This window comes from Parasteatoda tepidariorum, chromosome 4 (genome assembly GCF_982258835.1).
Source record: "Parasteatoda tepidariorum strain Cologne lab strain chromosome 4, Ptep-v5.0, whole genome shotgun sequence".
Classification (NCBI taxonomy): domain Eukaryota; kingdom Metazoa; phylum Arthropoda; class Arachnida; order Araneae; family Theridiidae; genus Parasteatoda; species Parasteatoda tepidariorum.
The window spans coordinates 37551771-37575195 of NC_141758.1; the positions used below are offsets into that span (position 1 = coordinate 37551771).

At 28.7% G+C, this 23425-nt stretch overlaps 3 protein-coding genes across 3 annotated transcripts; 1 reads left to right on the plus strand and 2 right to left on the minus strand.

Moving 5' to 3' along the window:
• Positions 1-114: 114 nt before the first annotated feature.
• Positions 115-7652, minus strand: LOC107448330 (uncharacterized). Its single transcript, XM_016063480.2, has 5 exons — positions 7526-7652; positions 6302-6430; positions 5977-6145; positions 3573-3620; positions 115-564 (listed from the first exon to the last, which is right to left on the minus strand). The coding sequence occupies exons 2-5, from the start codon at positions 6405-6407 to the stop codon at positions 342-344; spliced, it is 546 nt and encodes a 181-aa protein (XP_015918966.1). The 5' UTR covers positions 6408-6430; positions 7526-7652; the 3' UTR covers positions 115-341.
• A 180-nt stretch (positions 7653-7832) lies between these two features.
• On the plus strand, positions 7833-15744 carry LOC107448329 (beta-1,3-galactosyltransferase 6). Its single transcript, XM_016063479.4, has 3 exons — positions 7833-7909; positions 9176-9268; positions 13155-15744. The coding sequence occupies exons 2-3, from the start codon at positions 9255-9257 to the stop codon at positions 14128-14130; spliced, it is 990 nt and encodes a 329-aa protein (XP_015918965.1). The 5' UTR covers positions 7833-7909; positions 9176-9254; the 3' UTR covers positions 14131-15744.
• A 743-nt stretch (positions 15745-16487) lies between these two features.
• Positions 16488-23187, minus strand: LOC107448301 (cuticle protein 10.9-like). Its single transcript, XM_016063442.4, has 3 exons — positions 23071-23187; positions 18795-18857; positions 16488-16895 (listed from the first exon to the last, which is right to left on the minus strand). Exons 1-3 carry the CDS (start codon positions 23080-23082, stop codon positions 16602-16604), a joined length of 369 nt encoding a protein of 122 aa, XP_015918928.1. The 5' UTR covers positions 23083-23187; the 3' UTR covers positions 16488-16601.
• Between the last annotated feature and the right edge of the window lie 238 nt (positions 23188-23425).

The following is a 23425-nucleotide window of genomic DNA, read 5'->3' on the forward strand; positions in this document are numbered from 1 at the left end:
GCTGGGAACCGTGTCTTAACGATCAGTCCACTGCGGGACTTGTTGCAATGTGAAATGATAGATCAGTTAATAAAACAACAGCCAAGTGAATTCAGATGAATAAAACACTCATCATAGAATAAGGAATATTTTTATACAACTCTTTTACAAATAAGTATACAATATAAGTCAAGAAAGAATATTCTTGTGATACAAAAGTTACAATTCATTACAATACATATTCATTCCAAATGAAATAATTTTAAATTTTAAAAAGAAAAATTAAAACACACATTAATAAGCAAAAGTAAAGTTATTTTCTTAGAATGTCTCTAAAATGTTTTAAGCACAATAATCACATTTTAAACATTTGATTCTATTTTTGAGAATGGGTCTGTTGGTGCGGCTTCCATATTATAATAAACTAGAAAAACAAATAGCAACAGAAAACAAACAGCAACAATTTTGGCAGTAGGAGAAATCAATGGTTTTTCCATTTCTCCAGGAGGCGGTTCAACCTGAGAAACAATATCGCTGGGGCTCCAAGGTTTTTGAGGAGATAAAGTTGGAGAATAATTAGAGAACCTGAAAATTGGAAGAAAAGAATGGATAAAAATAATACAACAAAACTTTTTAGAAATAAGATCAACTAGCAATATTTTTTAAAATAAGATTATCTAGAACTGACAAAAATAAATAAAAAAGTTGAAACATCAAAGAAGAAACTGGCCTTGGTTTCTGGGAATCATTCCATGTTTTGAAAAAATCTAATAATTTAGTTAATGATCGCTCCTGCATTCCATTTTTTCAAATTTTAAAAAATTTTCTACTTTAATCTGGTACCCTGGGGTTGAAACCGGAGCCCTTACACCAGTTTCAACAGTTAACAACAATCTCCTCCCTTTTTTTAATTACCCTATTCAATCTTATTCCTCTACCCTTACTACTCAAACCACCTCACACTCTTTAATTTTCTTTTGTCATTTTGTGTTTAGACACAGAGAAAAGGTTTTGTTTATTGTATCAAATTTAAAGTATGTCCTTTTCTGTAACTTTAATCATGCTTTATTTATTTCTCTTTTTATGCTTTATTCAAATGTAGCACAAAGTATATCCTATCCTCATTTTGATATAACTTCAACAACTGAAGGTTTAGATAAAGCTATGCTTTGCAGGGCACCAGTAGAGAGTTGTAGATATAACAGTAAAATATTATAGCATTGATAGAATCTAATAATTTATAATAATAAATTTTTTGAAATGTTTTAAATTCACATGAATTTGATAAGTTGGGAAATTCGATTATACAGGACAAGACATTTCCCAATCATCCCCGTTAATTGTCAGTCTACTGTGGACAGTTATGGAAATACCCATAAGTCTGAACATTTTAAAGTAAGCAATTGGAAACAAAGTAGTATTTTTTGACTTTGACAAAAAAAAAAAAAAAAAAAAAAAAAACAAGCTATAGAAACAAAAAACTGAATATTTTAAGAAAAGAGCTTAATCACAACAAAATTTTATTCTGCTTTAAGGCCTGTTTACACGGTTCAATTTCTTGAATCCGAGAAATTGGACGGATTTCTCTGTCCAAGAAATTGGATGATTCGTTGACACTATCCAAGCTCTTGAATGTCGCTGATTCGTTGAAAGAAAAACTTGCGCATGCGTATTGTTCATATTCAACATTATAAAATAATACTTACATAAGTTTAAAATTACTAAATAAATTCAAATAAAATCATAATAACACAAATAAACCGCAACAGATCAATTTATTTGTACTAAAATATATGAAAACAGACAAGAAGATGACATAATTTGCTGCCTGATTGTTGACGTCACAAAACCTATGACGCTGATTGGTTAAGGGAGAAAAAACTTGGATGGAAAGTAGAACATGCTCTACTATCGTCCAAGAAGTTGGACCAAGTTCTTGGATGTTTGTTTACACGATCAAAGCTCAAAGCAAAACAAGTTTCCATCAATATCAATCAATCTCTGTCCAAGAAATTGGATCGTCTAAACAGGCCTTTAGAATTACATTGGAAAATTTCAATTTGTCATAAATCTAGATTTTGACTAACTTTTGGCATCTGGGTTAGTGGTGGTTCCTAATTTATTGTAAATAAACCTCTAGTTCTGGAAATCACCAAACAAATAACATTTGGTGATAGTATTGGTGCCAAAAAAAAAAAAAAAAAGATTTTAAATCCATTTTTCAAAACATTTTGTGAGATACACATAGTTAGATAGTTCATTTCTGAAAATGAGATTTATAGCTCATAAAAGATTAACAAAATTTAAAAAAAGAATGCTTTTCAGAAATATAAAGCTTCAAGAACATTTCCTTCTTGTGAGCCATTTAAAAACAATAATTTTGATAAAAATTTCATGCCACTTCCAATTTGAGAAGTGGTCTTTGTGAGTATGAAACAAAAATGCCAGCCAATGGACTACATCACTTTTGAGAACCTCTGCTATCATGTACTGGATTCATTTTTACTTAAATTCCTCTGTTCATCATTTCAATTAAGGAAATGATGGAATACTTTGCATACCGAAACTTTTAGTTTAATTAACACTAAACATACCAAAACTTTTCAATACAATACAATACAACATACAAAAACGGATCTTTTGACCCGACATGGTATGCTTTGTGTTTAACATACCAGATTGAAAGTTTAACTCCTCTAGATAATTAGAACAAAAACAAATATAAATTTGCTCGAAGATAGTACAGTAGGGAACCGATTATCCGGAACGATTAATTATAATTAATAAATATTCCGGATAACTGATTTCTCCGTTTTTCTGAATCGCTACAAAAAGCCGTTTTTTTATCGTTAAACCCAACTAAAAAAATATTTGGAAATAATCTTAAAAAGAATAAAAAAAGATGAAGTAATACACTAATGATTATTTCCAAAATTATGGTAAGGTAAACATCTTTCAAAAAAGAAAGAAAAATCCTAAAATCGTACAAGGAAAAAAATATTTTTTTTTAAAATGGCGGGAAAATTTACCGAATTTCGTTCCGGTTTTTTGGTTTTCTGATTTACGGATAACGGGTTCTGTACTGTACAAGTATTTTCAAGTGTGAACAATGGATTTACTTTCCTCTTTTTTTAAGTCAGATGAGTGTGCTCCTAATTCTGACATTAAGCTTTTCGTCAGTTAAAAATCTATTGAAATACTAACAATACCTTAGAATTTATATTGCCCTTTGTACAGTTAAAATAAAAAAGGCAGACAAATAAAATTTGTTAAATTCATGAAATAAAAATAGATTTATTGACTACAAAAAACATAATCGAAATGTGATTTAAAAAAGTACAAAATTATTATTTTAAAAAAAAAACAAAAATATTTCACTAATTTTGTAGTTGATGTGACACAGTTTTAAATTACATTAACAATTTTGTATAAATTTTAAATTGTGCTAACATTAATTTTTAAACCTATACCATGTTTGTAGGTAATGTAATTTTTTTTATAGAATAAACGCTAGCATCAGTTTCTGAAAAGAGTGTACTCAGAAAACTTAATTTTGTTTTAATAAAAATTAGAAGGAAAAAAATATTACATACTCTTTGCCGTCATATTGGGAAAGGGGTCTTCTTCTCAGATCATCTACACTAGAAAAAATAAAAAATTCACAAATATCACTAAACATTCTATAATTTTTAAAACACATTTCTATCAAAAAAGCGATATTTTTTTACTGTTTAAGAGAAGATAAAAACACGACCAAGCAAAAGGTTTTATTGACACAATTTAAGTAGTGCTATTCTAGGGTAGAAATTAAAAAGCAAAAATCAATTAGCTAGCTCACAGGACCAGTTACTTTAAGATTTCACAAGTTCGCCTACATTTTCAATGATCCGTTCAATCACGATTAGATTTATTTGTTTAAAAAAAAATTTCCGAGATTTTTTCTATTTATTTTAAGAAATCTTATTATCGGGATTAAGATTATTAGCTGAAGTTTATTAACTTAATTAGAAATTTTATTACTGAGAAGAATTTTACACTTGATTTTACCTCTTATATTTCAAGATTTATTTAACTTTCTAAATCTAAATATTAAAGAAGTTAGGAAAACATTATTCTAGACCAGTAGTTTCCAACTTACATGAGGCGGGGGGCCGCAATTTAAAACACCAGTCAAATGGTGGGCTGCAACCTTATCAATATTTTATATAGGACTCTTTTATGTTTGAAGGAACATTAAATATTACTGTCAGATTTTTATCAAGTTGTACAAAACAAAAGTATTGAATTACAAATTAAAATAAGAAGTAGATTTTTAAAAACATTTAATTGCATGTTAAAAAATTCTGGCTATAATAACTTTAATGTGCACCTATGTATTAAACAATTAATGTGCAATAGATATCAAATTTTAAGGTATAAAACTTAAAAGTATTTAAAACCTATATAGATTTTCTAAAAAAATTGTCGGCAAAAATATTACTACCAATATATTTTGGTTCGCGGGTTGCACTAGAATGAAATAAATTGGTAAAGGCAACTTTTGGAAATAAATTGGAACAAATAACATAAAAGCCATCCAGGTTTTTTTAACACTAATGCTACCTGTGCTTATACATATATATTAATTTTAGTAGAATTTACACTTCGTATCTTTTAAATTAAAAAAAAAAAAAGGTACCTAGTACAGTGGTACCTCGAGATACGAGTGCCCTAACATACGAGTTATTTGAGATACGAGCTGTCGAGCGAGCGAAGTTTTGTTTTGAGATACGAGCAACGGCCAGGCAAGCCCTTCTCATCCTCGACAATGCTCCTGCTCACCCACCGAACCTCGAACATGACATCCTCGAAGAGTTCAAGGTTATAAAGGTTCTCTATCTACCACCACTCCTATCCTGCAGCCCATGGATCAGCAGGTGATTTCTAATTTTAAAAAGCTGTACACTAAGCACCTGTTCCGGCGCTGCTTTGAGGTGACAGAAAACAGAAGCCTCACCCTTCGAGAGTACTGGGAGGACCCCTTTAACATCGTGATATGCCTCAGAACTATTGATCAGGCCTGGCTGAGCGTTGCAACGAGGACCTTGACCTCTGCATGGAAGAAGCTGTGGTCAGAGTGAGTCTGTAGCCGAAAATTGTGCTGAGGCCTGAGTCTATAACTTCGAAGGATTCGAACCCAAAGTGCCAGTGGAGGAGGATATTGGGTCTCTGGGAAAATCCATGGACCTGGTGATGGGTGAGAGAGACGTGAACGAGCTCATCTAGGAGCACTCTCAGGAACTGACGACAGAGGAATTACAAGAGTTACCGTCGCAGCAGCATTCGGGGATTTTGCAAGAAATTGGTTTCGAGGAAGAGCCAGAGGTGGAGGAGGTTTTATCTCTACAAGTGAGATAAAGTGTTCTTGGGAATGTGGTCAAGAATTTCACAGTTCGGGCAAGGAAACATCCCGAAAAAGTTGCGTCTGGTCGTGCATCGGAGCTATTTCATGACACTCGCCTAACTCATTTCTGCAGCATTCTGAGAAGGAGGAAGAAACAAACCTCCTTGGACAGTTTTTTTTAAATCCAGCTAAAAAAGCAAAGACCGGTGAAGAGAAAAGCAATGACTAAAATTAAGCATACAGTAGCATTTAAGATGTGTGCAAGTTGCATTTAAGTGACCAAAATACAAATATGTATGTACACTTTATAAAACCAGTTTTTTTTTTTTTGCTTTACATTCTTTTTTATTATGTTTTTATACAATATTTGTCATTTATAAATACATTTTTCTTATTCAAAAACACGTAACAAAAACAATTGGGGGTAGCATTTTTGGGGCTGGAACGGATTAATGGCTTTTCAATTAATTTCAATGGGGAAAATTGCTTTGAGATACGAGCAAATTGACATACGAGCAAGGTTACGGAACGAATTAAACTCGTATCTCGAGGTATCACTGTATTATGACACATTAACTGAAACATTTAGAAAATGGCATTCAGGTATATCTTACCTAAAACTGGAAGCACTGGATGAGGAATAATCTAATAAAGTACTGCTGAGAATCGGACTGGGTCTCACTTCTTCATCGACATCACTTGACCCAGCTGCTTCTGCTTCCTCAAAATCTTCATTTCTCATTAATCTAACTAACTTACGTTGATATACAGAACGAGTAGAGTCTGTAAGATATTAAAGAATTAATTATAAGTTAATTAATAATATACATGCATTAGTAACAAAAAATTAGCTATATTTCACTCAGTGTCAATCAATTGTTAACGTTTCAGTGAATTTAATGGGCAATATTAGTTTAATGAAAAACTAAACATAAATACCTAATATTGGTCCAGGATTAAAGCCAAATGTCTGTAAACGTTCAGCTAATTCTTCATCAGACAATTCTGCAATATTAAATCCTTCAACAATCAAACTGTTATCCATTTTATCTGTATTTTGAAGTAGCTCTGAAAAAAAAATATAGGAAATTAAAAAATTGATATAAAACTTTTTTAAAAGCAACATTTAAATGCAATCAATGCATTTCAGAATTGTTTTAATTACACGATCTTTTCAAACAATTAAAAAGTTATGGTATTGCCTCATCACCTGTCATAAATTAGGTATTACCCCAAAAGTTGAAAAAAGAAGTATATAATTATAGTGAGAACTGTAACGATTAGCTATTCATTAAAAAAAATATCTACTATTAGGTCATCAGGACCATGCGTTAGTAACTACTTTTAAAAATTCTCATCAACATAAACATTATTTCTTATAATTAAAAAATTATAATTTTAATTTTGAGATGTATTAGAAAAAATATTGATATTTAACAATATATTGTGATATTTTTCCAATTTAAATACTAATTGATATTGTTTTGACATTCATAAATATTTTTGTTTACTTATATTACAGGAATAATTACTTATTCACTTGTAATTTTAATTTTTTAAACTCATTTTTACTTTATTGACTGAATAGTAAATTACTCTATATTTCTAATGAGCCCCAATTTTTTTTCTTTGTTGATTTGCAATGTGCTTTTTTGAGGATAAATCTGCCTGAAAACTGTAGAATATTGCCTTGTTAGTACAATAATTCATTTTAAATCCTAAAATTGCATGTAAAACATTTATAAATTAAAAGCCAGTATTAAATTGTCATTATAATTTTAATTCATAGAAGAAAATTAGGTATAAATAATCCGCAATGTACTTAATTTTAAAGAAACAGTATCTTTCCAAAAAAATAAGCTAATAAAAATAGAAAACAAATAAAATAATTTAGACTTTTAGAGATGGCAGTTGGCGCGAACAGGTAAAATATAGATCCCCCTTCTTAAAATGACTATTAGGTTTTACTTTTTTATCTAATGATATAGAAAAATAAAATTATAAAATTTCGAAAAAAAAAGTAGCAGTTTTACATATAAGTAACTCTTATTCCTACATACAGTAAAATTTATAAAACATAACTGGGTAAACATGCTCTTAAAATAGTAAATATACAAAGACAAACACTAATTAAAATTTTTAAATCATACAAGCATGACTTACAAAATAATTAAAGAAACAGAGCCAAACTAGAACCAAAAATTTTGGAGCCTAAATGCCGGAAAAACAGTGAACTGATTGATTGATTGAGTGAAATAATCAAAAGATATATTGATAAAATGATTATTACATGACTGAAATTTAAAAATTATATTAATTTAGAGCTCATAAAAATATTAGTTTAATTTAAATTTTTTTTTATATTTATTAAAAAGTTAAAATATTTTTGTGATTGGTTTCATTTTTTAAAGAAATTAATATTTTTTAGGTTTACACAAGCAGGACGATGACCAAAAGAACAGACCCTAGACGGCTGTAAAAAGAGTTTGTTTTTGTTTTGGTATGGTGGTTTCCAACTTCAGGTTGCTTGTTTCAGCTAATTCCCCGGTAATTTTATAAAATTGTTATTATTATTTAAAATTTTCATAAATTAGTTTTCTTTGACTTTTAAGCCAAGTCGTGCTTTTACTGCTTTCATTGTTCTTGCGTATAATATAAGATTTTTCTTTTCTGAGACCATAATCTATATATATATATGTTTAGACCTAGATATATAATATAATAATTTTAATAAAAAGATATCTAGATCTCTTTCACTAATATGTCGCTTTTTTAAAAAAAATTTCATTCTATTTTGTTTTCATTTGTTATATATTTTAAATTTATTTTCATATATATTTGTAAGAGATTAACAGCCGATTCAAAGGCTATATTTCCGTATCGAGATCTGTGGCAGAATAATTACTAAGTTTTGGAAACTTCCGAGCAGCGGCCCTCGAGGAACTAAAAAAACATCAATGAAAGGGGCCAACTCGAGAGGTATAACTCTAAGCAAACCCTGAACAAACATCTACATATCTTTTTAAAAATAATTTGCAAGTTTAAATAGCACATTGACGATTGTAGTTAGCGCGACATATCTCGATGTGAAAATTTCACCGAAATAGATGTTCAAATTCCAAGAGAACCAACTCGAAGGGTATAACTCCTAGCCACTATGGGGAGATTTCTGTCTCATAATAATCGTCAGAGTAATCGCCAAGTTTTGGCAACTTTTGCACAGCAGCCCTATTTTTATATTTACTGTTGTTCATCGCTTTTCAAATGATGGAAAGAGTGAATTGTTTTGTTGGACCTAAATGGTAAAGAGAACAAATATTTTTGTGTATACAGTTCTATTTCTCATTCTATTTATGTAATTTCTTCTTTCTATATCACTATAATTATCAAATTATTAACTTGAAATTTGTATATTGTATTATATTTATATTAATTGTAAAAAAAATTTTTGTATGCTTCTTAATGTGTCAGATTTTATATTTCTCATTCAAACAAGAAAACTTTTTTTTTTTTTTAAATGATTTCAATTCTTTCAATATTATTAACAGTGTTCATATCAATATTTTATCTGCTCTCAAAGAGAATAAAGGCTAATTTTTACATTTATGTGAAGAATTATGTATTTCAAACTAAAATATCCTAAATTTATGAATTTAAAAGAAATGAAATATCTTAAATTTTTGAAAACATGTTTTGAATATAAATCCCTCATGTGTGTTTTTACTTACATTTCTTGGTAACAATGAAGTATTCTGAGAATTTTTATCAGTTGATTATTTCTTTAATTATATTTTATTGTAACAAATATTTTAGATGGTGAAACTTTTATTGCTGTTGAAGATGTCTCCATAATAAGGAAGATTAGAAAATTGTGTAACTCTTGCAACAAGATATGATTAAACCAAGGTTTCCAAAAATTGAATTTTACTATTATTTTGTGATACATTTTACCTTTAAATTGAAATAACTTTATTTTCTTTTTAAAAAAAAAACTTTCATTTTTTCTATTTAGTGTTTATTATGTTATGTAACTTTGACCTTAAAATAATTTTCTTTAAATCAAAAACTTTTTTTAAAACTATTTTTCTAAAAGATATTTCAGTTTCTGGTTTTTCGGGTGTGACTAAACTTCCCTAATTTCTTTATGGGAGTACACATTCACGCACAACAGCAGCGCCAGCAACTCGTAACTGCAGAACTGTTTTAGCACTCAGACAGAGCAGCTATTTAAAAAACTCTTAAACTCTTCTAAAATTGGTTGATTTTTTTTTTTATTTAAGCTTTTGTTTTTGTGTGTATACTCTAAATTTTGACTCAGCACTAAAGGCCAACCTCCACATTTTTGTATTTTTGATAAATAGTTAAAAATTATTGGACTTAATCATTAAAGTTACAGTTATGTGTGCTCCAGTTATTTCTTGCCACTTTTTCAATGTTATGTCTGCCGAACCAACACTGTAGTAAAAACAAAAGCTTTCTTTCTTTCTTTTTCCTAAACGTGTCGATGAGACTTCTGATAACAGTTGGTATAAAGTATTAAAGATAAGTATTAAGTATAAAGATAAGTATTAAAGATAAGTATTTTTAAATTTGAAGAAATACTTATTTTTATTCACCTTTTGTTTTAAAATCAAACTTATTTTATGGAGAAAAAAATATTATATTTGTATCAGTCATCATCAGCAATGACACAACAGCCCTTTGTGAGCCTGGGCCTTCCTCAGAAGCTTTTCCCACTCTGCCCTTCTCCCAGCAATTGTTTTCCAGTTCTTTACTTTCAGGATGGCAATATCCTCATTCACACAGTCTTTCCATCTCTTTTTGGGCCTTCCTCTTGGCATTTTATTGGAGCGGGTTGCATTAGAGACTTTTAATGCAGTTCTTCTGGGCTCATTTTTACTACATGTCTGGCCCATCTCATTCTACTTAGTTTAATAGATTTAATGATATCATCACTATTAAAGATCTTATATATTTCAGAATTATATCTTTTTCTCCAGTTGTTATCGAGGATAGCGCCAAAGATGGTTCGTAGGACCTTCCTTTTTAATATCAGTCTTTAAAGAATTATAGTCTGATCTTTTATGATCACTTTATAAGCTATCATAATTTTTCTTTGCTATATATCAGCATTTCCCAATTTTTTTGGCTACGGAGCCCTCAGTACTCAACCTACTTTAGGCTAAACCCTGACTTAATTTATTAAGTTTATTGCAGCAATTTTGAGCGTTATTACCTATAAGAAAACTATTTTTAAGTGTTTAATTAGAGATATAAAGGTTTTCAATAGTTTTATTATTAATAATCTTAATTTATGTTTTATGTCTGACAGTTAAATTCGCAGTCCTTGCGCTACATCCAGTCTAGCTTTGAATTTACTTTTGGTGTACATACATAAGCTGAAAATGAATAAAATGCGACACATTATGATTTACTTCCAAATGAAAACTTAAAAAAGAACTACTATAAATGTTAAAAATAGTTATTAGGAAAACATATTTCTTTATTAAAGTTATTAGTTACTTTATTTTGATTTGAAAAGCATTATAGGAAATACTTATGCAATATTTCATAAATGCTTGTTCTTTTCATAATTTGTTCAATATATTGTTACTAGAAATATTGCATTTTCTTTTAAAAATGCCATTTCTTTTTTCTTTGGCATTTTACTTGAAATGATTTCATAAAAAAACCAAATGATTAAATGAAATAGAGGTTGGATCTAAATATAATTTGAGATGTCAAAACTTAGTCACTGGTTATAAAAAGTATTAATTCCTAATGCAGGACTCGTTTAACTCTTCCATGGACACCTAGGGTCTGGGAACTGCTGCTCTATATAATAAAAAAAAAATTTATGTCACCTACCATTGCTTCTTATAAACCAGGGGTAAACCTAAAAATAAACACTATCTTGTGGCGAGTCAACAAAAAGCAGAGGCAACTTATATTAAATCAACAACCAATCTCTTTTTCCCATCTTTTTTTTAGATTCATTTAATGATAGAAGTTTATCAATCAGGAAAAATACTATGGGTAACAGAATTTTCATTAAAATGTTTAATGTCTCCATTCAAAATTTTGATCCTTCCGAGTTCATCAATTTGAGATCAAAAGATTCTTGTGAAAGAAGAGTTCTTTAACAATTCACGTATGTCAAAGTTGTAATGTATATCTTTCCAAGTATTTTTAAAGTTCTTGAAAGTCAGTACATTTAACTAAATTTTGTCACATATTATTTTTACTGTAGAAATAACTTTTTTTAGCGGTAGATTATTTCTAATATGATTTATTTTTTCAAAAAATATTATTTAATCCAAGTGAAAAGAAGTTTGTTAAAAGTGATTATTAAATACTGAAAAAGTCCTATCGATGTTTATCATCGACTCAATAAGTTTAAAGAAAAAGTCGTTACTAAGTTATTTGAGTCTACTGGCCACTGCCTGTTAACTAAAAATTTATATTTTTCAGGTCTAACCAAGGATTTATCATCCTGCCTTTTTGTGAATCTGTCAAAAATATACTCATATTTTTTTTTTAATAAAAATTAACATAAAATTAAGTTCTTTCTTTCAAGGCAAAAACCAGGGTTGGAGTTTTTGCCGGCAAAAAGGGGTTTTTGCCAGGACAGTGGCAGAAACCTGGTAAAAACCGGCAAAAACTGGTAAAAACCAAATTATCTAAATTGCTGATTAAATAATTACAAAATACTTGAAACAAATTTAAATCAATCATAAGGAATAATAATTTTGATACATTACATGAAAAAATTATTTTTAACATATTAATAATTAATATAAGGGTAATAATTTTTAAAAGATAGAAAGTTTTTGATCTCTTTTCATTTTAGAATCCTAAAGTAAATGTTTTTTTTACAAATAAATAAATATTATTATTTTTATAATATTATTATTTATTATAAAATTTTTTATTTATTATTTGTACAATAATTAACTACACATGTTGATAGATATTTTATGCTTTAAATTATAGTTATATTAATTTAAAATAAGTTCATTTCACTGGAAAAAAGGGAATAATCACAAATTTTCCAATCAATAATGTTTTAAACTACTAAAAAGATATATTATTACATTATCATTCAATTATGGAATAATAATTTTGTTAATTTTTTTGTAATTATTTATATTCATAGTATATATTTCAATTTTGTATCAAAAATGTGTTTTTGTCCTCTCATCATGGAAAATATAGGTTTTTGCCACTTTTTGCCAATTTGCTTGGCAAAAACCTGTTTTTGCCAGGACGGTTTTTACCGGTATTTACCATGGTTTTTTCCACCTGCGGCAAAATCTTGCCAACCCTGGCAAAAACCATGTCTTCAAAGGAGCTTTAAAATTATGAATTACTTTTTTGTGAAGGATTTATTTTAAATATCATAAATAATACGAAGAGTGTTTTTATAATAAAACATTTTGTGAAATTTTCATTTCTATACCAAAATAATTTGTAAGGTGTCCATTTTAGCAGTGAAATAATTTGTAAAAGTTTATTTTTACTGTAAAGTAATTAAAGTGTTCATCTTTACAGTGAAATAATTTTTAAGTGATTTTTTTTACTATAAATAATTTGTTAAGTGTCCATCTTTACAGTAAAATGATTTGTAAGGAGTTGATTTTATGATAAAATGATTTGTGAAGGATTCATTGACCCAAATTTTTTCTAATCAGTCCCTTTTAAATCTTATAAGTCAAAAATTGTTTTATACTATTGAATTTAAAATTTATTTACTATGCACTCTTTCATTTATCATAGTCATTTTTTATTGCAGGTTTCGGAGATCATTCTTTCTCTATTTAGTCATTCTAATCATTTTTGTTTTTGGATTTTACATTTCCACATCAGTTCTTAGAATCTCAGAAGGTTGTCAACAACAACCGAAAAAGCAAGAACTCAGGAGTAAAATTAATTCACCATCATTTTCAAAACAATCAGAATTTTTTATTGTAATAATATTTAGTGCTCCTGAAAACTATGAGAAAAGACGCGTAATAAGAAGAACATGGCTTTTAACAAAAAAGAATTTAAGTATTCGTCATTTCTTTGTGATAGGTTCAGCTTCCTTGAACTTTAAGCAAATAAACGCATTGAATGCAGAACACTTTCAGTTTGTTGATTTAATATTGCTAGATACCGTAAGTGATTCTTTTTCCAAACTTTCCAATAAGCTGTTACAAACTTTTCAGTGGCTTGATAGTCACATGAACTTTACTTTTCTACTTAAAGTAGATGATGACAGTTTTGTTCGCCTCGATGCTCTGTATGCCAAAATAGAACAGCAACCAAAGGAGAAGTTATATTGGGGATTCTTCGATGGTCAAGCTCGCGTGAAATCTAAAGGTAAATGGGCGGAGTCTGTTTGGTTTCTCTGTGATCGATACTTACCTTATGCCAAAGGTGGTGGTTACATTCTAACTCAAGATTTAGTTAGTAAAATTGTGCTGATGTCGGACCTTTTGTTTCTGTATCGTAATGAAGATGTTGCTCTTGGTACGTGGTTGGCTCCCTTTGATATCCAAAGACTTCATGATCCACTTTTTGATACCGAGTATTTATCCAGAGGCTGTTTAAACTCATACTTAGTAACCCATAAGCAATCTACTTCAATGATGGTGTCTAAATACAACCACATTGTAAAGTCTGGGAACATTTGTTTGTCAGAATATAAAAGTAGACCTTCTTACAATTATGATTGGAAAGTCCTCCCGTCTCATTGCTGTTATCGGAATGACAGCAAGGTGCCTTGATTTTTTTTTTTGAAAGTTGGATTGTCAATTTATAAAAAAAGCTCTTTGAATTTCGTTTTCTAAAAAATGACCATATTTGCAGATCAATATTATTATGCTTTTAAAAATCAAGATATCTGTATATCTTAATTTAATTTCTATATCAGAAGTAAAATGTATGACAGCAGACTAAATAGCTGAGATTACTTTAATAAATTATATTTGATTGAGTTTTTAAATTTTTCTACAAAATATTGCTTTTACCTATAATTTATATACTTGTTTATTATAAAATCTACATATTTAGAGTTAACCTAATGGAATTTTGTTTTTACAAAATGCAATATTTGACATACTGTGTATCAAAAAGTAAGTATCTTAGTGAGGAAAAAAAATGTATTTCTGATGAAATATTGCTGCATATAGCAAAAATGTGATCAAGAATTTTGTTAAAATTTTTCTAAATTACCTGTATAAGTAAGTCAAAGAATTTAATTTCTAAAATTTTGTGAAAACTCTGTCTAGTAATTTTTCAATCCAATTTTCTATTCAGCTTAATTTATATTGTCTCCCTCAAAAAACAATCTTTTTGTAATATTTTAAAATTTGTGCAAGCTTTTAAAATCTTTAAACAGTTCTTAAGTTGTAAAACTGTTTTTAAAGCCCTTAAAAAGTGATTTTTTTTTGTTTCTTGTCAATTTTACACACTTTTAGTTTTCATTATTTTCCAAACAAAATATATGGTTCTTAATTATTATTTTAAGCATCTTACCAAAAAAAATTATCAACTATTGTTAAAGTTATTAAAATATGATCTGTGATTATTATTAAAAAGTTATTAAAATGTTCAGTTTTGTATTTTGTATACTTTATAACAACTTGTAACATGGCCATAGCCAGAAATTCTTTTCAGTTGTAAAATTGTAAGGGATTTAAAATTTCTTTTTCATTCTGACCTGACAAATTAAAGATCTTAAAATATTTTGCAAATCTTTAGTTTGAATATTTTGTTTTTATTGCTTTTTCTAGACAAAATTAGAAAACAGAAAAATTTGAAACATAAATTGACAAGCCATTTGTTCCCCTTCAGCTGAAATTTTTTTTCTTTTTAATTAAGAATATAATTCAATCTTTTTTTGCATTTCTATTACAGCCCATTATGCGCAAATAGGATCATGGAGATTAAGACCCCATAATTTAGATCCCATTAGCATATTTGTGACGATATGGTCACCATTGCATGCAGGCTGCCTTTACTTTTACTGCTTTACTTCGTCAGCTGATACCCATCAATTTGAAGCTGAGCGGACTTTAAGATTCCAATGGGAATCAAATTCAAGTTCTTCACTATGAAAATTCAGCGCCTTAACCACTAAGCCATTGTGGTTCCCTTTTTTTTTCCTCTGTATCTTCTTGCTATGTTTTTTAATTATTTATGTGTATCTGTTTTATTGTTACTGAAACTTTCAGTATCTAAATTCCTTAATCATATCTGTGATATCCTATGCTCCTTTTGTGTTCATGTATTATGCATTAAAAAAATTTCGCCACCTCTGTTTGATGTAATATAATTCATCTGTTTATCTTATGTAGGTAAATATCTTTGATGTAATAAAGTGAATTTATGTATTTTAACATATTTAGTTAATGTCTTATTTAATTTTCGTACAAATAAAATATAATCGTGACAAGGAATTAAGAACAAAAATGCCTGACATTCTTTATTTAAATTCGTTATTAGAGAATTCGTTAGTGAGATTCTTATTGTCAGTTCCCTAGAAATTTCATCAAAAACTCAATAAAAATTACTACTATTCAAATATAAATTAAAAAGCATTTTATTCAACACTTACTAAGCAATAAATTAACAATCATAAAAGTCACAAAATACCAGATTTTACCAGCATATTTACCCAGAGCACATTTTCCCATCAACAACCATGGCTGGTTTAAAGAAAGTCAGAAACAGTATTTGGCACATCAGTGTATTTCCAGACATATACCCTATCACATATTTTTATAGTCATATATATATAAAAAATAGAACAGACTGTACTTTTTTTACAGCTATTGTCTACAACTTATTCTAAAAACATATGTAAAAAAATTTTCTTTCAATAAATTACAAATATATAATTATAATGAATATTAAAATCTATGTAATTCCATAGTAAAATTTTATAATGTCTTAACAAATTTAATTAAAATTTATTTCATAATTTTTTTAATGTAAATTAAATATTAAAACTGAAATTAATAATCATTTTAATTAATACTTATAATTAATAATAAATTATGAAATTAATTCATACAAAAATATTTCTAATTACTTATTTAGTATTATCAAGTATAATCTTAAATAATTAATAGGAGGTTTATGCGTTATAGATATATACTGTACAGCACGAAAAACAAAAGCAGCTTTTGGTTAAGCTAGGATCCCAGCAATCTTTGAAAAAGATTTTAATAATTTTTTCTCCATTTTAAGCATGTTATTGCCAGTGCCCATGATGATGAGGCTCATGGTGGTGATGATGAGCTGCATGAGAATGGATTTTGACATGTGCGGGATCTTGGTTGGCTGTTCCTGGTTCATTGGTCTTGATTTCAGCTCTGAAACCTCCCTTATCAGCTACATAGTGGACTTCACGGTGGATTCCATGGTGGTCAACATATCCGTAGCTGCCTCTGACAGTTCCGTGTCCATCACCTTCCTCGTGCCTGTGGTGGGATCCTTCCTTACCTTTCACTTCATAACCAAACTTGTAAGGTTGAGGATGATGGTGCTGGAATTAAAAGATTAAATATGCAGTTAATAGAATATCAAAGTTGGAACCGTTCAAATATTGCATAAGCACCAAGTGAGAAGAGGGGTTGTTGATTTGGTTATTTTTGTTGAGATGAGGGAGAGGGTAGAAGAATGCCTATGTAAGGCATTAAAATCACATTAATTTCATTTTCTTTTTAAGTAAAAAGAAAATTGGAAAACATTACATTTTAAAAATTTACGAATTTGAAATACAGTTTAAGTTTTTGGAAAGAAATTTTTGGAAATTTATCCCAGGAGTTTAAATTCTAGAAGGAACGCATCAAAGATTTTTAAAGATTATCATCATCATCAATGGCTCGACATCCCAGGGTGGGCCTTGGTCTTCTCAAGATGTTTTTTCCAATCTAACCTTTTTTTTGCCAGTGTTTTCCAATTTTTAGTTCTCTAGGCCATCTATCCATCTCAAATTTGGCCTGCCTCTTTTTCGTGTGCCAACTGGTCTGGATATGAAAACTCTTTTTGTGGTACAGTCTTCGTCCATTCTGATAACGTGTCCTGCCCATTTTATTCTTTGTCGTTTAATAAAGTTAATAATGTCAGGTTCATTATATGAATGATAAAGCTCTAGATTTGATCTTCTAAGCCACACTCCATTTTTTGAATTCTTCCAAAAATACTTCTCAGTACCCTTCTTTTAAAGATTATTCTGCTTAAAATTTTATAAAATGAATTGAAAAATAAATATTGTTTTATGCAAAGTTCATTTATTTGAATTTAATCCAAAAATTAGATTACTACTGTAAAATTGAAAGCTACAGCAAAAAGCAAAGTGGGTTTTGATTTACATTTTTTGCTGACGAGGGAGGGGGTGTCCGAAATTGCAAATCACAATTACTTAAATAGTTATTTGAATTACTCCATTGGGAGAGCTTGAGCCTACATGCCTATCTTAAATTTTTAACTATGATTATGTCTCCGGGAAAAACAAAAAACTCTGGTATTATAATTATATTTAGTCGTATTAGAATTAATTAATTTTTGTATTAGATTGATTTATGACAATTTTTCGGTTTTGGAGAATTCCAAAAGAATTGCACCCCAACATCTAAACTAAGTTAATGAATTCATATTTTAACACTTTGCTGACGTTTCTTTGAACCCTCGGAGGGTCACCGTTTTGCAAACAGTCAGTATACGACGAAATTTTGTCATTTGATTACTGATAATTGATCGTTAAATGAAGAACTTTCGTCATGCGGACGTCTGTGTATTCCAATAAATTCCGTGTTAAAATGTAAGGAAGATATTTCTCTCTTAAAAAAAGAACTTATTTTATTTTATTCAAATGATCAGGTGGAAAATTTCTTTTCGGTAAGAAGATTCAGTAACACATTAATTAAAACTTTATTTTACTTATATTTAAGATAAAACGAATTTTCAAAATAAATTTCTAGTTTATGCATATTTGTAATTTTTGATAAGAATAAAATATGATTTTGTTCAGTTCAGTTTAAAGGTAAGCCAAAGGGTTTGTCATTTTTTTTTCTTTCAGAAAACATGTTTTTTAAATTATCTTCATAACCTCTAAGCCAAAATGCTAGAATTAAACATAATGTAATTTATGCGCTATTATCATAATGTAATAATATTATAATGAAATTGTAATTGGGTACTTGCAACTCGATAAGCGATTATGTTTTATCATGTGATTTAATTGGATACCTGCATGCGACGTCACGTGTGTGTAGAACCTGATTGGCTTCTGAATCGACAAATGTCATTAAGGCTCCTATACTGTCCTATTAGTTTAATTCAGGGGCTCTAAATGTCATGATTTACATACGATGACGTCATGCGGAAGCATCCAAATGTCACAATAATAATTGTAATGATAATAAAATAAATAAATAAATACCTCATGATGCTCTTCATGATGGCTGGCAACAGCAACTGCGATGAAAGCAAAAGCTATGATGATCTGGAAAATACATTTGAAAAATACATACTTATTTAGTAATTAAAGCAAGTAAAAAATAAAAAAAAACTGCATGCACTTTATAAAAGTACGCTTATAATTATTTTATCATTATATTTGTTAACTGTTAGCCAAATTGAAAGTTAATCATATAATCAATCAATCTGAAATTAACAAGTTTGTGTACAAGTTGTTTATGTTTCTAGTTGTTTTTACGTTACCACTGGGTCATTTTTCCGTTTATATTACGTTATTCCTGCGGTTTTTTTTTCCAGCCTGCACTAAAGAGAGTACTACCTAATTTAGATGGATATTAAAAATAGTCTAGCGATTTTACGAAAATTTTACTTTCTTAATACACTGCCCTTAATATTTATTTGTTAATTACCTTTATTAAAAATGAATTAAAAAACGCACACATTACTAGTCGCGAATTAATATTTAACCAAGTAAAAAACTTTATTAAAGTCAGGCGAAATATTATTGAGGAAGACGGGATTAAAATCATGAAAATGGGTCTTATTATCGGGCAAAATTTGAAAGTTTTTCTAATTATCAGTTTTTACGTTCTCTGAATCAGTGGTCACCAAACTTAGGAAGCTCCTCAGCTACCGTTCAGCAACAAACAGAGCTACCAACTGTTTTTTTCTTTAAAAAAAAACTTTGGTTAATTATGTCAGTAGAAGTATCAAAGTTAAACAAACGTAGTGTAAACGTAATCAACCAAAAACGTAGTAGCTCACGATTAAAGGTTTGGCAATTAATATTTTTAATTTTTTCAGCTCAAGGAGTTAGTTTTGACGTTTTTTCTCCGCTTATTGATGATTCGTCAGATTTCGATAAAGTTTTATTTTTTGATTTAAATGTTAATTTGCGATCTTTAATGTGAGAATTTATCCTTTCAGGATGGACAAGTGCTCTGAAATTTTACTTTGAGGGTGGTGATCGCAGAACACCGTGTGTACAGATATTTTTTCTTCAGAGTGATATTTTAATACTGAAGCTGAGTTAAACGCAATCGTATAAAAATTTCTTAGAAAGTTGCTAATAGTTTTTAAAAGCATTTTAAAGGTCATGGCTGTGGTTATAATATAATAAGAAGAATGAAATAATTTTTTTTTTGCTTTACATAAAATTTTAGTAGTGAGTTACATAAAATTTTAGTAATGAGGTAAATTAAAAATGCCATAGCATTTTATTGATTATTAACCACGGCTAACTTTATGCTCACCTAAAACTTAACATAAAACAGTATTATACCTCGAAGGCTAATTTATATTTAAAAAAATGTCTCGATACCTATTAAAAAATCTCTTTTTAAAAAAATAATTATACGAAAGAAAGAACATAAGCTATAATAATAATTAGTAAAATATGATGTCTATAAAATCATTCATTTGATTGATAAAGGCAGTTTAAGAATTATTTATATTATGTTATAAACTAATATGCTATAACAAGAAAATTATTTTTTTTGACAAATTGTATCCTTATCTACACTAAGAATTTCAAAGTTTTGTTTTTGCACAAAAATAATAAAAGAAAAAGAGGAATCATAGAAAGTGAAACCATAACCTAGAAAAATCAGTCTAAACAAAACCGAAAGGAAATGACAAGAGACAATAAAAGATGGGTGCTAATGGTTTTTGTTACGCTCCAATGATTTATTCTTAAAAATGACTGACATAACAAGATAGATATGAATTTTTGTTAGTGAAAGATAAAAAAAGTGAGAAAAAATTCGTAATATGAGGAAAAATATGTGATTTTTTGATCAATTATTTTTAAGTACAGTGAACATTTTTTTTAGCGCATTAAAAAAGAATGTTGGAAATTAAGAGTATAGGGAACCAAAGAGTATGTAGGTAACTGTCTTCTATATTCTTTGCTGTAATGATATGCAGATAATGATACTACTAAAAAAAAATATATTGTATTAAAATTAAAATCGGATAAAAAATTTAGAAGAGAAAAGTCAACCTAAAAAAAGAAAACCTTTTAGAAAACAAGATATCGAAACTAAAATGAGCGATTTATCGAATGATGTGCGATATTAAAATATTAATATCGTGACATGCAGTCAGGAAACACGATGTACTTTGTGAAGTTTTTCTGATGTAACTAATTTGCATTGCTTTTATATTGGTCTATGTTTTTATTAGCCACTTGAAATTTATTTAAACTCCCGAATATCCTATTAGATAAGCATCGTTACCAATTACGCACGTGGTGTAAGATGTAATCGTATTCGACATTTATCGTTCTCTATGATTGCAACGTTATTGTACTGTATAATTATCGTATGTTCTATATTTATCGTAGGATATGTTAACACATCGTATATCGTAGGATATACGATGTCACTGTGTATATGATGTATACGATGTCACGAATATCGTAGGATATTCGTGACGTACCGTGAAAATATTTTTTGAATACCGTCATTGAGATATTTTTTAATATCTTTTTTATAACCGGTGTTGATCAGCCGACCCAAATCTGAAGTGACGACTGTGAATGTTCAACTCCGTATCCTTGTAATTTAGAATTCAACCTAGAATACAAGGGATCAAGCGTTGGGAAAAACTAGCCTTCATGGAGGACTTTTTTGATGGAACTAATCCGACATTGCGTTACATAAAGATGAAAACCGCAGAAACCTCTCACGATTAGCCCGACGGCTAGGGGATTCTTACCCTTCATCCGTCTACTATTGAGGATATTTTACACCAACACTGTGGGCGGTGCGAGCCGGGAACAGCGTTCGTATCAACCAGCCACCGCTGGGATTCGAACCTGGCTCACTGGATTGGGAGGCAAACGTTCTATTCCTAAACTACCTCGGCTTTTCGCGTTATTTAAAAATAAAATATTGGTAATTGATTGCATTTATATCACATTTTAAACATACTTTTAAATAAAAATTAGAAAATGTTGTCCAAAACATGCATCAGTTTTTTTATTGCATGATTCATTATAGAAATAAAAAATTTTTTTACACCAATATTTTTAAGATTTATTTAATATATAAAAAAGTAATAACTGATAGATTTCTAATTTAAACCTAGCCACCGAAAGGATTGTGCAAACGAGGCATTTTCTCAGGGCTTGATTGTATATCTAAAACCCACATTATCTATTAAAATTTTTTTTATAATTATAACAAAATTAAACAAAAACTAGTTTTTGTATTGAAATTTCGAAAATTTTGTTTTCAGTTACAATCGTATTTATAAATGATGATCTTAAACCGGAATATACACACCTAGAAATCTCGGAGTCAAACCAATTCTTAGATATCAAAATCATAAAACTAGAAAATAAAATTTATTTAAAAATTTTTTTTTAAGATTATTTTTTTATATTTTTGAATATGTTGTAATCTAGGTCCCAAAACGCAAAATTCCGCACTTTTAAAACACCCTCGATTAATATATTATTGATAAATTTAAACGATTAAAAAAAAATATAAATAATAAAAAAAAATAAGTTGCACGTTCTTAGAAATGAAATTCCAAAATAAATTTCCTAAGGGAATCATGTTCTTAAATATACTTTAGTAAAAAGAATATTTAAAGTAAGGCGGAGGTTTTGAATTTAGAAATGACTTTTCTTCATAGTTTTTCAATGTTTCAACATAAAGGAATTAATCTTGCGATTCAAAGTATATTTAGATAAATATATATATGTACTTATTCCATAAAAGGAAAAATAAGATGTTTGTAATTTTTAATAAGAAAGTCTCTAGACATAAAATTAAAGTTCACTGAAATTGATAAATTGAACTCATAACTTTAGTCAATATTGTTATATAAAACTTTCATTAAGCAATGGGGAACACTAAATTAAAGTTTCGAGTAAGGGTATATATAGTATATACTTATCTTGTTAAAGATCGATGTTATTCGTTAATATAAATACGATAGATGTATTAAAGATAGAAGATATATATTTCACTGAAGTTCAGCCAGCATTATTACATATTAAACTTATAATAAATATTAGGAAACATAAAAGTTTCGATTAATGGTATATCCTTTTACAAATATTATAAAAAAAATATCACATGTTTTGTTATTATAAATGTGATAGTTATAAAAAAGATGTTATAAATGTAAAAGATATTATAAATATAAAAGATATTATAAATGTAAAAGATATTATAGATAGAAAAATATAATTCATAGAAGTTGTTATTAGTAATTTGGACTCATACCTTAGTCAGCATTGTTATTCCTTGCTTGTTCTGTTCTTCGCTGTATTCGATATCCGAAGCTAGTGAAAGTTATGAAAAATTCTTGCACCCAACTGCTTTTATAGTGAAAAATTAACCACATTAATAATGGTGTTAAACACAGTTACAGTTAGATACTTAATGCATTACCTAATCTATATCTTTACGGATCATTGATTTTCTGAATGGTCCCTTTCACGGTGTTAGTCATTTCCGCCAAAAAGTATTTTTTGGTCAGGTGAAAAATGGAAATTACCCCCAAATAGTTAACCTGAGGCAATATTGAATATAAATGAAGTTGTTTTACATCTTTTAAACAAATTCCATTTCATGCCAA

Bases quoted from the DNA above. Each gene is read 5' to 3' on its own strand.
- LOC107448330 (XM_016063480.2), bottom strand. From the start codon at position 6,407: ATGGATAACAGTTTGATTGTTGAAGGATTTAATATTGCAGAATTGTCT. The intron at 6,146-6,301 runs GTATTTATGTTT...AATATCTTACAG, and splicing joins TAATCCTGGACCAATATTAG to ACTCTACTCGTTCTGTATAT. The intron at 565-3,572 runs GTATGTAATATT...TCCAATTTTCAG, and splicing joins TCCCAATATGACGGCAAAGA to GTTCTCTAATTATTCTCCAA.
- LOC107448301 (XM_016063442.4), bottom strand. The intron at 16,896-18,794 runs GTATTTATTTAT...TTTTAATTCCAG, and splicing joins ATCATGAAGAGCATCATGAG to CACCATCATCCTCAACCTTA.